At 38.4% G+C, this 13,609-nt stretch overlaps 1 protein-coding gene across 1 annotated transcript in view; it reads right to left on the bottom strand.

The window, feature by feature from the left end:
• Window positions 1-13,609, bottom strand: part of ICA1L (islet cell autoantigen 1 like) — a 39,179-nt gene that overhangs the window by 3,683 nt on the left and 21,887 nt on the right. Inside the window, exons 9-11 of the mRNA XM_065880540.1 lie at window positions 7,337-7,411; window positions 4,184-4,438; window positions 1,151-1,240 (exon numbers count right to left, since the gene is read on the bottom strand). Coding sequence (XP_065736612.1) covers window positions 1,151-1,240; window positions 4,184-4,438; window positions 7,337-7,411 — 420 coding nt within the window. The remainder of the gene's footprint in view (window positions 1-1,150; window positions 1,241-4,183; window positions 4,439-7,336; window positions 7,412-13,609) is intronic.

Below are 13,609 nucleotides of genomic sequence, written 5' to 3' on the forward strand. Positions count from 1 at the left end.
CATGTCCAGAAATCAAAGAGAAGTTGTGGAAATGTTTCAGATTAAAAGAGACTAAAGGGACATGGCAACTGAATACAATACATGACCCTAGACTCTCTGTCCCAGAGGGGGACAGTGCCGTAAAGGACATTATGGAGTCAACTCACAAAAATGGAATACACATACCTGGTGGATCATAGAAAAGGATTACGTTAATATTAACAGCCATACTGTGGTTGTGCAAGAGAGTATACATATTCTTAGGAAACACAAACTGCAGCATTAAGGGGTAAAGGGTCATGGTGTATGTAACTTACCCTCAAGTGGTTCAGATAAAATGACACACGCATTACACACACACACACAAGCCTGCATAAAGCAAACGGGGTAAAATACAACAGGTGAATCAGTAAAGAATATACATGTGTTCTTTGTGCCATTTTCATTTATGAAATATTTCTGTACGTCTGAAATTATGTCCAATTAAAAAGTTAAATCAGCATCAGTGACTAAGATTAATATGTATCTAAGATCCTGCAAGACAGAGAATGTGTCAATTTTCTATGTATATCCTACATGGTAATTACAACATGGACCAGCTCTGCAGACAAAATATAGTAAGTACGCCTAGAGCCCGTGCTCCGCAACAAAAGAAGCCACTGCATTGAGAAGCCCACGCACCACAATGAAGAGTAGCCCCTGCTCACCGCAACTAGAGAAAACCCTGGCGCAGCAACAAAGACCCAACACAGTCAAAAATAAACAAATTTTAAAAAAATATATAGTAAGTACTCAATATATATTAGCAATTACTACGTACCAGGCGTTATGCTAAGACCCTGGATGCGTTCTTTGTCAATAGGCATTCTGTAAACAAAGAGCATCTTCTATCCCTAATGGTATTATCCATTATCAACAAACCTTAACACAAAATGTAAAAGATTAAGGTACAGAATTTAGTTTACTATGGCAGCTCACAATTTCTGTTCAATTCTTTCCACAGTGAGGGATAGCTAGATACAGCTTTCATTTTAATTCATTATTAACAAAGTACTTTTCTGGACAATATGAGGTGAAGACTGTAACATGGTCCTTTTCTAAATTTACCTGAACTTGACTGATTGTTAATATGATGGCATATTACTTGTGATAATATAAGTAAATAACTTACATTTTGTTAATTTCTTTGGACTCTGTGAAGGCACTGACTGGTTATCAATGTGTGAAAGAGGAAGTTCTAATCCCCCTTGGGAGGCCCAGCCTGGGGAAAGAGAAATAATGAATTATCCATTATTAATCAAATAGAAAGTAGCATCAGCAAAACAAGAAAAGGGAAAAATATCTAATAAAAGTCCTCCAATCTTTGTACCGGTGTAATATTCCACAGTATAAGACATACATCTGCTATTATGAATTTTATTCAAATCATCTAAGTTTAGTCCCAGCTAGAGTTAGACTTTCTTACATTTTGCAAAGTGGTTCTGAAATAAATATATAAGCCTTTTTTCTTTAAAACAATGGCAAATGGATAAGGTGTAGAAAGAGAAGCTGTAAGGAGTCAGGAAGAGAGGAAATAAACATGACCATTAGAATCCTGAAACCTATGAATAATAGGTTTATACCCTTTGACTTGGTAATTCCATTCCTAGAAATTTATCTTAAGGAAATAATTTAACTGAAGGAAAAAGTACCTGCATGATTTTGTTTATTGCAGCATTATCTATAACATGAAAAAGTAGAAACAATAAGGAAGGAATTAAGTGGACTGTGGTGGACAAATGTGCTGAAATATGATATACTCCTTAAAAAGTATCATTATGAATACTAGTAACACAGGGCAATGTCTACTGTAACATGAAAACGTATTTATACTATAATTAAAACACAGCACTAGAAAGGAACTTAGATTATCTGGCCTACTACCTTCCTTGTACAGTAGAGACCATCTGAGGCCCAAGTTCCTACTTGGGGCTCCTAGAACATAGATCTTTAACCTCTCAGGGCAGCTCGTCTTCCTGGTCTACATCACAGGAGAAAAAGAGGTAGACGTATAGGAGAGACTAGTGAAGTAGGAAGAGTCCTGTGCTGGGAAAAGTTTAACAGTTTAAACTGCCTGATGACTCAGCAAGACAAACACAACTGCCTTGGCTATTACGTGGGAATATCCCATCAGCCTGCAGGCAGGAACCAAGACAGACGTTCTGACTAGTGCAGAAATCCTGTTGATATTGTACGGCCAGAAAATAAGAGAAGAGTCCAGAGCTGCTGGTGATGTGGCAAGTGAAGGAGAAAGAGCAGGAGTTCATAGCAGACAGCGAATCAGTTTGTAAATCTTTATAACTATTGGGCCATGGATATGCCACACGAGAATAACTGCTGTCTAAAATTTTACCACAAGCAAAACATCTGAATTATCCTAGACAGGGGGACTCGTTATCAAATAGTACGGTCCATTCTTACTTTTAGGTTATTTAACCAATTCTTACTGAGTCATTATTTAACTGATATTTATTTTATTTATTGAGCTAACTTTTATGCTGCTGTCATAGAAAGCACCAAGATAAATCACCCCACAGATCATGCCCTTGAGGTGCTTGAAGATTGGATAAAGCATGATGGTCTTGCAGATAAAGTATGAACATAAGTATTTTAATACAAAGTACAATGCATTAAGACACCGTGAGGTGCCGTGAGGCTGAAAGACAGGGATATAAGGCAGGATAAACTATGATCGCAGGGCTTCCCTGGTGGTGCAGTGGTTAAGAATCCGCCTGCCAACACAGGGGACACCAGTTCAAGCCCTGGTCCGGGAAGATCCCACAGGCCACGGAGCAACTAAGCCCATGCCCTACAACTACTGAGCCTGCACTCTAGAGCCTGTGAGCCACAACTACTGAGCCCACAAGCCACAATTACTGAAGCACACCTAGAGCCCGTGCTCCGCAACAAGAGAAGTCTCCGCAGTGAGAAGCCCGCGCACCGCAACAAAGACTAGCCCCTGCTCGATGCAACTAGCGCAGCAACGAAGACCCAATGCAGCCAAAAATAAATAAACAAAAATAAAATCTATATTAAAAAAAGAACTATGATCACAGCCATGAAAACCAATAAAGCACTGCAGGAGGCCAGAGGAGGGAGAAAGCATTTCCATTTGGCAGTACTGAGGGAGTCCTCAAGGTTGGTGTGGCGGAGGAAACACTGGATGGGAACCTAATATTTGGGCCCAAGTCCACACTCTATTAGAGAACATTACAGCCAAAGAGGGGCATGAGCAAAGATGCCTCAGAAGGGTCTGGAAACAGTACGGTTACCGAAAATGGCAGGTATTTTGAAATAAGGTAGGAGATAAGGGTGGAAATGCAGGCACAGGCAGGATTGACCCTGGGGCCAATGGTGCTTTATTTTTGAAAAATGTAAGCAGGGTGCTGACATCTGAATCTGCTTCATAGAGAGAGAACTTTGAAGGAAACATGGAAGATGAATTGGGGTTTGGGAGACCTGTTAGGAGGAGTCACAGTAACCCAGGAAACCAAATGAGGTTCTAAATGGCAGAGGAGGAGGAGTGGGAAATTTGAGACACGTTTTAGAAACAGAATTGACAGGACTTCGGAACCAATATGGAAGTGGGGAGCAAAATGATTCCCAAAGTGTTGGGTTGGACACAGGATGGTGGAACAGCAGGTGAGTGGAGAGAGTCCTTGACATATAAGCAAAGCAGGTGACCCTTTCCTGCTCCCAGCTTTCCACCACAGTCCTCCATTCCCGCTGCCTTGCCCTGAAGGCTGCTGTGGAACCAGCTCCAGACCTATTCCTTTTGCTCTTGTTAACTCTGAGCCCATAGGAAGAGAACACATCGAGTTTTGCTAGGTGGAACAAACAGTATCACTTGCCCTAGGCAGGGTAACTTAGCAGGTCAAGAGTTTTAAACAAGACACTGATTTTCTATGTAGAGAAGACACCCGGGAAAGTCAATGAAAAAATGTGGGGTTTAGTGGAGGTGGCAGGAAAGCAGCCCTTATTTCACTCTCGTTGACAGACTCCAATGATATTTGTTATTTTTCCCGTTGACTGGTGTGACTGCAGATTTTATCCAGTAGTACAGAAGCTAACTCAATCTCCTTGTTGATTTCAGCATCCACAGGCACATATTTTTGCTTCACAAAGATACAATTCAAGGGTATCCAAATGTTGCATAGACACTTACTGTTGAAAGCTCCAGCAGCATGAAGGCCAAGGTCAAAGAGTTGTGAAGGAAGGAATCCTGAGGAGTGAGCAAGAGGCTCAGACCCCCCAGAAGGCTCCTGGGATGTAAGACTGGCCTTGGGGCTCCCAAAGACAGCCTGGCATTCCTGGGAAAATTCACTAGCACTCCAACAACCAGGACTTAGGAGGCTGTTCAGAAATGAGAATTCCTTCTCAAAATCATCTTCCAATGAATCTACAGGTACATCTTTTGCAACTGTTGAGTGAATATAAAAACAGAATGTTTTTTTCTTTTTGAGGAAATGAGAATAGGATATAGGGCAAATCAAGTTTGTTTCATTGTTCTCATACTTTATTAACATAATTTTTAATGAACAATTAAACTGATTAGGAGTTTATGTGAAAATAATTTCTAATTAGGTAGGCTACAGATCAAAATGACCACATTTCACAATGAAAATATTAATAGTTATGAATATTTATGTATAAAATAATTAAGCAACCATCTATGTAAGACAGAAACAGGAAATGCGAGGAGAAACTGAAACAAATTAAAAATAGGAGACTTTAATATACCACTCTCAGTAAAAAAACAGGCCAAGAGGACAAAAGTAAAGATATAAAAGATCTAAACAGCATAAAAAAACACGGTAGTTACTCTTGAATATAAGCAAACCCTAATAGAAAATGTACCTTTTTCTCAGGCACACACTGAAAATTCACAGAAATCAATTATAACTAAGGCACACACACAAATCAGTTTCTTAAAATAGAAATATTACGAACAATATACTCTGATTATAATGCAATAAAATGAGACAACTTTTTTAATGAAACCAGAAAGATAAAAATCTCTTCCACTTGCACATTTTTATACCTTCTATTAAACAATTCTTCGTTGGAAGGGTAATGGAATTTCTGAAAAATGATAAAGACATTTCATATCATAATCCATGGGATATTTAAATAACAACTAACATGAAAAATCATGACCCTAAATATCAATAAAATATTTATCATTAATAAATAGTTATTTATCATTACCAATAAAAATGAAAGATAGGGGCTTCCAGCATGATAGAATGATGAGGTCTAGGGACCCGCACATCAGTTTTAAGTAACTGGTGAAAATGATTTTAAAAACAACCATTTAAAGTCTCTGGAAGTTGTTCCAAGGACACACACCAAGTGTAGAAACATTTACTCAAGAAAATCTATTAAAATTTAGAAAGAATGAAAGACTTGACCTAAGAACCACTCTCTTCCACCCACTTCTCAATTCAGCCAGATGAAAATTCGCTCTAGCCTGGCGGGAGTGGGGGAGTAGGAGAAGGATTAATTGCAAACAAGCATGAGAGAAGTTGGGGGTAATGGGAATAGTCTAATAGACAATTGTGATGGTTGCACAACTCTATAAATTTACTAAAAGTCATTGAATTTTATACTTACAATGGGTGAATTTTATGGTACTTAAATTATACCTTGATAAAGCTGTTAAAAAATCAAGAGATTTTGTACAACTCTATGTAAATAAATTAGAAAACCTAGACAAAATGAATAATTTCTGAGAAAAATATAATTTACTAAAATTGGTCCCAGTACAGATAGAAAGCTTAAACAGATCAATTTCCATAGAGAAGAAAACACAAAAAATCACAGGCCTAGATGTTTTCACAGGGCATAGATGCTGAAAAACCTGTTGGCAAAATTCAACAATCATTCCTAATAAAAACTCTTGAGAAAACAGGAATGTATGGATACTTAACACTGTAAAATATATACCTCAGTCCAAAAGCTAGCATCTTAATTAATTCAGAAACAGTACAGGCATTGACACTAAGATCAGGAACAATACTATTTCACCTTGTTCTGGTGGTAGTAACCAATGCAATTAAACAAAAGAAATTAATTACAGTCACAAGAATTGATAAAGAAAAAACAGGACTATCTCTATTTGCAGAAGACATGATGGCATACCTGGAATGTTCCAGAAAATCAATGATAAAACAAACTATAAGCAAGTTCAGCAAGGTAGCAGGATATATGGTTAACATGCAAAAATTGTATCAATACACAAAATAATAACCAGTTAAAAGATAAAATGGAAAGAAAATGTCATTTATAATGGCAATAAAAGAAATAAAATATTCAGAAATAAACTTAACAAGAAATGTTCAAAACCTCTAAGAAAAAACTATATATGAAAGATAGATAAGTAAACTTTAATAGAAAGATGCCCTTTGTTTCTGCTTAGGATGTCTTGACATCAGCAAGCTGTCAGTTTTCATATTTAATGTGATCACAATAAAAGTATCAATGAGTTTTTTTATGGAGCTAGACAGTTTTACATAAAACTCATATTGAAAAATAAACATGCAAGAATAGTTAAGAAAATAATGAAACGAAGAGGAAGATACTAGTCCCACCAGATACAAAAACACACAAAAAAGTTTCTATGAAATTCCAGAAATAGACTCAAATACATATAGAAATCTAGCATATGATTGGAAGTTATCTCAAATTACTGGGGTAAACATGGCATTTAAAAAAATAATATAAAGGATAGCCATTTGCAAAAAGATAACATTTAATCCATTGTTAACGCCATATTGCATGAATAAACTCCAAATGAATTGGAGATCTAAATATAAAAAATAAAACTATACAAATATTAGAAGAAAACAAACGAACTCCTCTAACCTGGGTTTTGCATATGACAAAAACCAGATCCAATAAAATAAAAGATTAATAAATTTGACTACATAAAATGTTTAAAACTTTTTCATGGCAAGAAGCAACTATAGGAAAAGTCGAAAGACAAACTAGGAGAAAATGTTTGCAATGCTTGGCAGAGACATTCAAGGTAGTATTTACTGAGTGCCTACATTGCTGGATGGTAGAGACACATGAGATAGTAAGATAAACACAGTGCCACATGTCCTCACAGTTACAGAGATACATTCCACAGGGCCGAAACATACAGAATAAGCAATTATTTAATTTCCATTGGCATGTGCTACAAAGTAGAAGTATAGGATTGCATTCCTGTGTAGAGACCTATACAGATTTTCATGTTATGGAAATAAATATTAAATAAAAACTAAAGAATTTTAAATAATAAATTATCCATATATATAGTGAAATTATAATTTACCATTTTCAGAGTTAGAAAACTGAGGTGCTCCAAATTCTCTTATTCCAGAATGTTTTTCCTTGTGATCTTCAGTTGCTGAAACAAAAGCACATAAAAGATAGCTGAACAAGAAGAAATTTAGCATGCTTATTTACTATAGTATTTTTTTTTTTTTTTTTTTTTTTTTGCGGTCCGCGGGCCTCTCACTGTTGTGGCCTCTCCCGTTGCCGCGCACAGGCTCCAGATGCACAGGCTCAGCGGCCATGGCTCACGGGTCCAGCTGCTCCGCGGCATGTGGGATCCTCCCGGACCGGGACACGAACCCGTGTCCCCTGCATTGGCAGGCAGACTCTCAACCACTGCACCACCAGGGAAGCCCCCCTACTATAGTATTTTATGATAATGTGACCAAACTGTTCAATTGACCACATCAGATTATAATACATATATCTAAAAATTTAAAGAACCATATATAAAAACCACATATGTATATATATAACACTATATATATATACAAATAAATTTGTAATACCCACAGGTATTCAGGTCCTCTGTTATACCTATGCCCTCTTGAAAGTTAAAAGTTTTCATATTCCATGTAAATTGGTGCAGTGGCTATGGAAAACAATATGGAGGTTCCTCAAAAAATTTAAAAATAGAACTACCATATAATCCAACAATGCCACTTCTGGGTATTTATCCAAAAAATTGAAACACTATTTCAAAAAGTTAAATGCACCCCCATGTTCATTGCAGCATTATTTACAATAGTCAAGATATGGAAACAACCCAAGTGTCCATCGATGGGTGAATGGATAAAGAAAATGTGGTTCATATATACAATAGAATATTATTCAGCCATAAAAAAATGAATGATATCTTACCATCTGCAATGACATGGATGGACTTTGAGGGCATTATGCTAAGTGAAATAAGTCAGAGAAAGACGAATACTGTACCATCTCACTTATATGTGGTATCTAAAGAACAAACAAAATCCGAGCTCACAGATGTAGAGAACAGTGTTGGAGGCCAGAGGCAGAGGCAGAGGCAGGGGTGGAGGCAAAATGAGTGGAGGGAGTCAAAAGGCACAAAACTTCCAAATAAATAAGTCATAACGATGTAATGTACAGCATGTCGACTATAGTTAATACTGTAGTGCATATGTGAAAGTTGCTAAGACAGTAAATCTTAAAAGTTTTCATCACAAGAAAAAATTTGTAACTGTGTATGAGGATGGATATTAACTAGACTTACTGTGGTGATCATTTTGCAGTGTATACATATAGCCAAAAATCATGTTGTACACCTGAAACTAACACAATGTTATATGTCAATTATACCTCAATTAAATAAAGTTTTTCACATTCCAAAGCCTATTCCTTCCCTGGTGGATTTGTTCTCATTCTATAGTCTCCGAAAGGCCATTTTATACAGCTGACCCTAACAATAAGGGTTTGAATTGCACAGGTCCACTTATATGTGGATTTTTTCAATAAATACACTGGAAAAAATTTTGGAGATTTGTGACAATTTGAAAAAACTCACAGAAGAACCTCACAGTCAAGAAATATCAAAATCATTAAGAAAAAGTTAGGTATGTCATGAATGCATAAAATATATGTACATACTAGTCTATTTGTATCATTTACTACCATAAAATACACACAAATCTATTACAAAAAGTTAAAATTTATCAAAACTTAGGCACACAAACATTGATATGGCACAATTTGCAGCTGAGAGGAATGTAAACAAACGTAAAGATGCAGTAATTAAATCATAACTACATAAAATTAACTGTAGTAATTTCATAGCCACCTCCGGTTGCTACTGCAGTGAGTTCAAGTGTTGGGAGTATCAGCTTAAAATGCCATGTGACACTAATCATCGCCACACGACCATTTCCTTTCTCCAATAAATTGTGTATCACAGTAAAAACTGATCTCTCAAGTCTTGCGTATTTTTCATGTTTACGGCAATACTGTAAACTCTGAATAGCACCACGGGACCCATAGGAAGTGCCACTAGTGATGCTGGAAGTGCTTCCAAGAAGCACAGAAAATTACAAGAAAATGTTGAAATGCTTGGTATGTATCATAGATTGAGGTATGCAGCTGCAGTTGCCCATTTCAAGATAAATGAATCCAGGGTAAGGATCATTGTAAAAAAAAACAAAAGGAAATTCATGAAGCCATCACTGCAGCTGTGCCAGCAGGTGCAAAAACCTCACACATTTGGTAAAGTACCTTTTTATCTCGTATTAAAAATGCAGTTTTGGGCTTCCCTGGTGGCGCAGTGGTTGAGAGTCCACCTGCCGATGCAGGGGACACGGGTTCGTGCCCCAGTCTGGGAAGATCCCACATGCCGCGGAGCGGCTGGGCCCATGAGCCATGGCCGCTGAGCCTGAGCATCCAGAGCCTGTGCTCCGCAATGGAAGAGGCCACAACAGTGAGAGGCCTGCGTACCGCAAAAAAAAAAAAAAAAAAAAAAATGCAGCTTTTATGTGGGTGCAGGATTGCTATAAGAAAGGCGTACCTATAGACTAATATGATTTGAGAAAAAGCAAAGTCATTATATGACAATCTAAAGCAAAAGGAAGGTGATGGATCTAATGCTGGAGAATTCAATGACAGTAAAGTATGGTTTGATAATTTTAAAAAGAGGTTTGGCTTAAAAAAGGTCAAGATAACAGGAGAAACTGTGTTGAAAAACATACAGCAGACGAGTTCCCAGATGACATTAAGAAAATCATTGAGAAAAAAAAATCATTGATATGAAAGGATATCTGCCTGAACAGGTTTTTAATACAGACAAAACTGTCCTATTCTGGTAAAAAAATGCCACTAGGGACATTTATTAGTAAGGAAGAGGAGTGAGCACCAGGATTTAAGGCAGGAACGGATAGGCTAACTCTTCTGTTTTGTGCAAATGCAGTCAGATGCATGATCAGGACTGCCCTCATCTATAAAGCTGCTAACCCCCAAGCCTTGAAGGGAAAAGGTAAACACCAGCTGCCAGTCTTCTGGCTGTACAACAAGAAGGACTGGACCATGAAAACCCTTTTTCTGAATCGGTTTCACTGATGCTTTGTCCCTGAAGTCAGGAAGTTCCTTGCCAGGAAGGGACAGACTTCTAAAGTTCTTTTGAAATTGGACAATGCCCCTGGCCATCCAGAGCCCCAGAGTTAACACCGAAGGCATCCAAACAGTCTAGCAGTTACACTAGGCTACAATAATGCAATCATATTCCTGCTTCTTTGTTAGAGACGCATGAATTGTTACACCTGTAAATAAATATGAATCTCTTTTTCACATTATCTTTTTATTTTTGATGTCTAGTGTTAGTAATACATATAATATCTACAGTGTTTTATATTATGTAAGACAATATTGATGTAGGTACTGATAGATGACCCATCTTGTAAACAATGTAAATGTACTGTATTCATAAATACAGCGCAGTACTGTAAAGGTATTTTATCTTCCTTATAATTTTCTTTTTTTAAATTTTAATTTATTTTTGGCTACATTGGGTCTTCATTGCTGCTTGTGGGCTTTCTCTAGTGGCAGCGAGCGGGGGCTACTCTTCATTGCGGTGTACGGGTTTCTCATTGCGGTGGCTTCTCTTGTTGTGGAGCACGGGCTCTAGGTGCGCAGGCTTCAGTAGTTGCAGCATGAGGGCTCAGTAGTTGTGGTACATGGGCTTAGTTGCTCCATGGCATGTGGGATCTTCCTGGACCAGGGCTTGAACCCGTGTCCCCTGCATTGGCAGGCAGATTCTTAACCACTGCTCCACCAGGGAAGTCTCTTCCTTATAATTTTCTTAATAACTTTCTCTTTTCTCTAGCTTTATTGTAAGAATACAGTATACAATACATATAACATACAAAATATGTGTTAACTGATTGTTATCAGTGAGGCTTCCATTCAACAGTAGGCTATTAGTAGCTAAATTTTGGCAGAGTCAAAAGTTACATGTGGGTTTTCGACTGCACGGGGGCCAGAGGGTAGGGGTGGGGAGGCGGTTGGTGTCCCTAACCCCTACGTTGTTCAAGGGTCAACTATATTTTGTTCTGCCTGCTCTCCATGTCTCTGACACAACAGATATTCTTGTTTATTTATGGCTGTGTTGGGTCTTCGTTGCTGCGTGCGGCAAGCGGGGTCTACTCTTCGTTGTGGTGCGCAGGCTTCTCATTGCAGTGGCTTCTCTTGTTGTGGAGCACGGGCTCTAGGCACGCGGGCTTTAGTTGCAGCATGCAGGCTCAGTAGTTGTGGCTCACGGGCTCTAGAGCACAGGCTCAGTAGCTGTGGCACACGAGCTTAGTTGCTCCGTGGCATGTGGGATCTTCCCGGACCAGGGAATGAACCCATATCCCCTGCACTGGCAGGCGGATTCTCAACCACTGCGCCACCGGGGAAGCCCCAGGTATTCATTTTATGTTGAATGAATGAATAAATGATTGGATATGTTGTGCTTTTTTTTCAAATCCGTGATAATTCATTACATAGCAATAGAAAACAAATACACTTAACAATACATTATTACTTGAGGTTATTCCTTGAGGATTATAATTTTTCAAGTTAATAACACGTGTGTAATATTCCCCATGCTGTCTTCTACTGGTTTATTTGCTCATGTCTGTATCAGACTCAGGATTTCCTGGTGGAGGAGTGGAGCTGGTCATCTCTGTGTTCCCTGGGCCTAGCACAGGCCTTGGACAGATGCTCTAAGACGAGCTGACACTTGGCAAAACTGTGAAGTTGATGCAATTTTTGTGCCAAACTTCCATATCCTATACTGCATGGTTTGGGGACCTGGAAACTAGTAACAGCTAATGTGGCTACAGAGCTTACTGAGTGCCTGGCGCTTTTCTCAGGGCTTGGTACACGTTAACCTTGGTGATCCTCATAAAAACCCTACCGGATGCCACCATAACCATGGCATCCCCACCTTGCAGATGAGGCACTAGTAAGGCAAGAAGTCGAGTAACTTGCTCAAGGTCACACAATTAATTAACAGTGGAGCTCAGGTTCAAACGAGACAGCCTGGCTCAAATCTGTGTTCCTAACAGGGTATGTTGTACTTTTAATTCAAAGGCTGCTTTATTCTTCTAAGAGCTGTGCATAGCTGTGAGCAGCATCTCCACATTTCTCATTTAGAGTAGTGATTTCATATGAAGGGAAAGATCAAACATATGTACTTAAAAGACAGCATATTTCTTTTAATGTTTAACATTAAAAAATCAAACATACAAACAAAAAACCCATAGGCAAACATTTTTAAAAAAAATTATCTCTAAGTTTTGGGCCTATATTGGGATAAATTATGCCCTATTACTACACTAGGAGCCAGTTTCTTAGAGTGTTTCCCACATCTCTACCTAATTTGCAACCCAGTATAGACAGAGACCAAAAAAAAACCCTCCAAGGTAGGGGAATTCCCTGGTGGACCAGGAGTTAGGACTTGGCATTTTCACTGCTGGGGCCAGGGTTTGATCCTTGGTTGGGGAACTAAGATTCCTCATGCTATGCAGTATGGCAAAAAAAAAAGAATGACAAAAAAAAAAAAAATCCAAGATTTTTACATCTTCAACTATTATTAGGACCATTTTTTTTTTTTTTTGCAGTTCGCGGGCCTCTCACTCTTGTGGCCTCTCTCGTTGCAGAGCACAGGCTCTGGACCCACAGGCTCAGCGGCCACGGCTCACGGGCCCAGCCGCTCCGCGGCATGTGAGATCTTCCCGGACCCGGGCACGAACCTGTGTCCCCTGCATCGGCAGGCGGACTCTCAACCACTGTGCCACCAGGGAAGCCCCAGGACCATTTTTAATTAAAAAAAAATTTTATTGCAATATAATTGATGTACAATATTATATGTTACAAGTGTACAACATAGTGGTTCATAATTTTTAAAGGTTATGCTCCATTTATAATTATTATAAAATGTTGACTATATTCCCTGTGTTGTACGATGTATACTTGTAGCTTATATATTTTATACACAGTAGTTTGTACCTCTTAATCCCTTAGTCCTATTTTTCCCCTCCCCTCCTCCTTCTCCCCACTGGTAACTACTAGTTGGTTCTCTATATCTGTGTGCCTGGGGTATTTTTGTTATGTTCACTAGTGTGCTGTATTTTTTAGATTCCACATATAAGTGACATCATACAGTATGTCTTTCTCTGACTTATTTCACTTAGCAGAATACCCTCTAAGTCCATCCATGTTGTTGCAAATGGCAAAATTTCATTCTTTTTTATGACTGGGTACATATACACTACATCTTCTTTAT

Source organism: Phocoena phocoena, chromosome 7 (assembly GCF_963924675.1).
Source record: "Phocoena phocoena chromosome 7, mPhoPho1.1, whole genome shotgun sequence".
In the NCBI taxonomy this organism is placed as follows: Eukaryota; Metazoa; Chordata; class Mammalia; order Artiodactyla; family Phocoenidae; genus Phocoena; species Phocoena phocoena.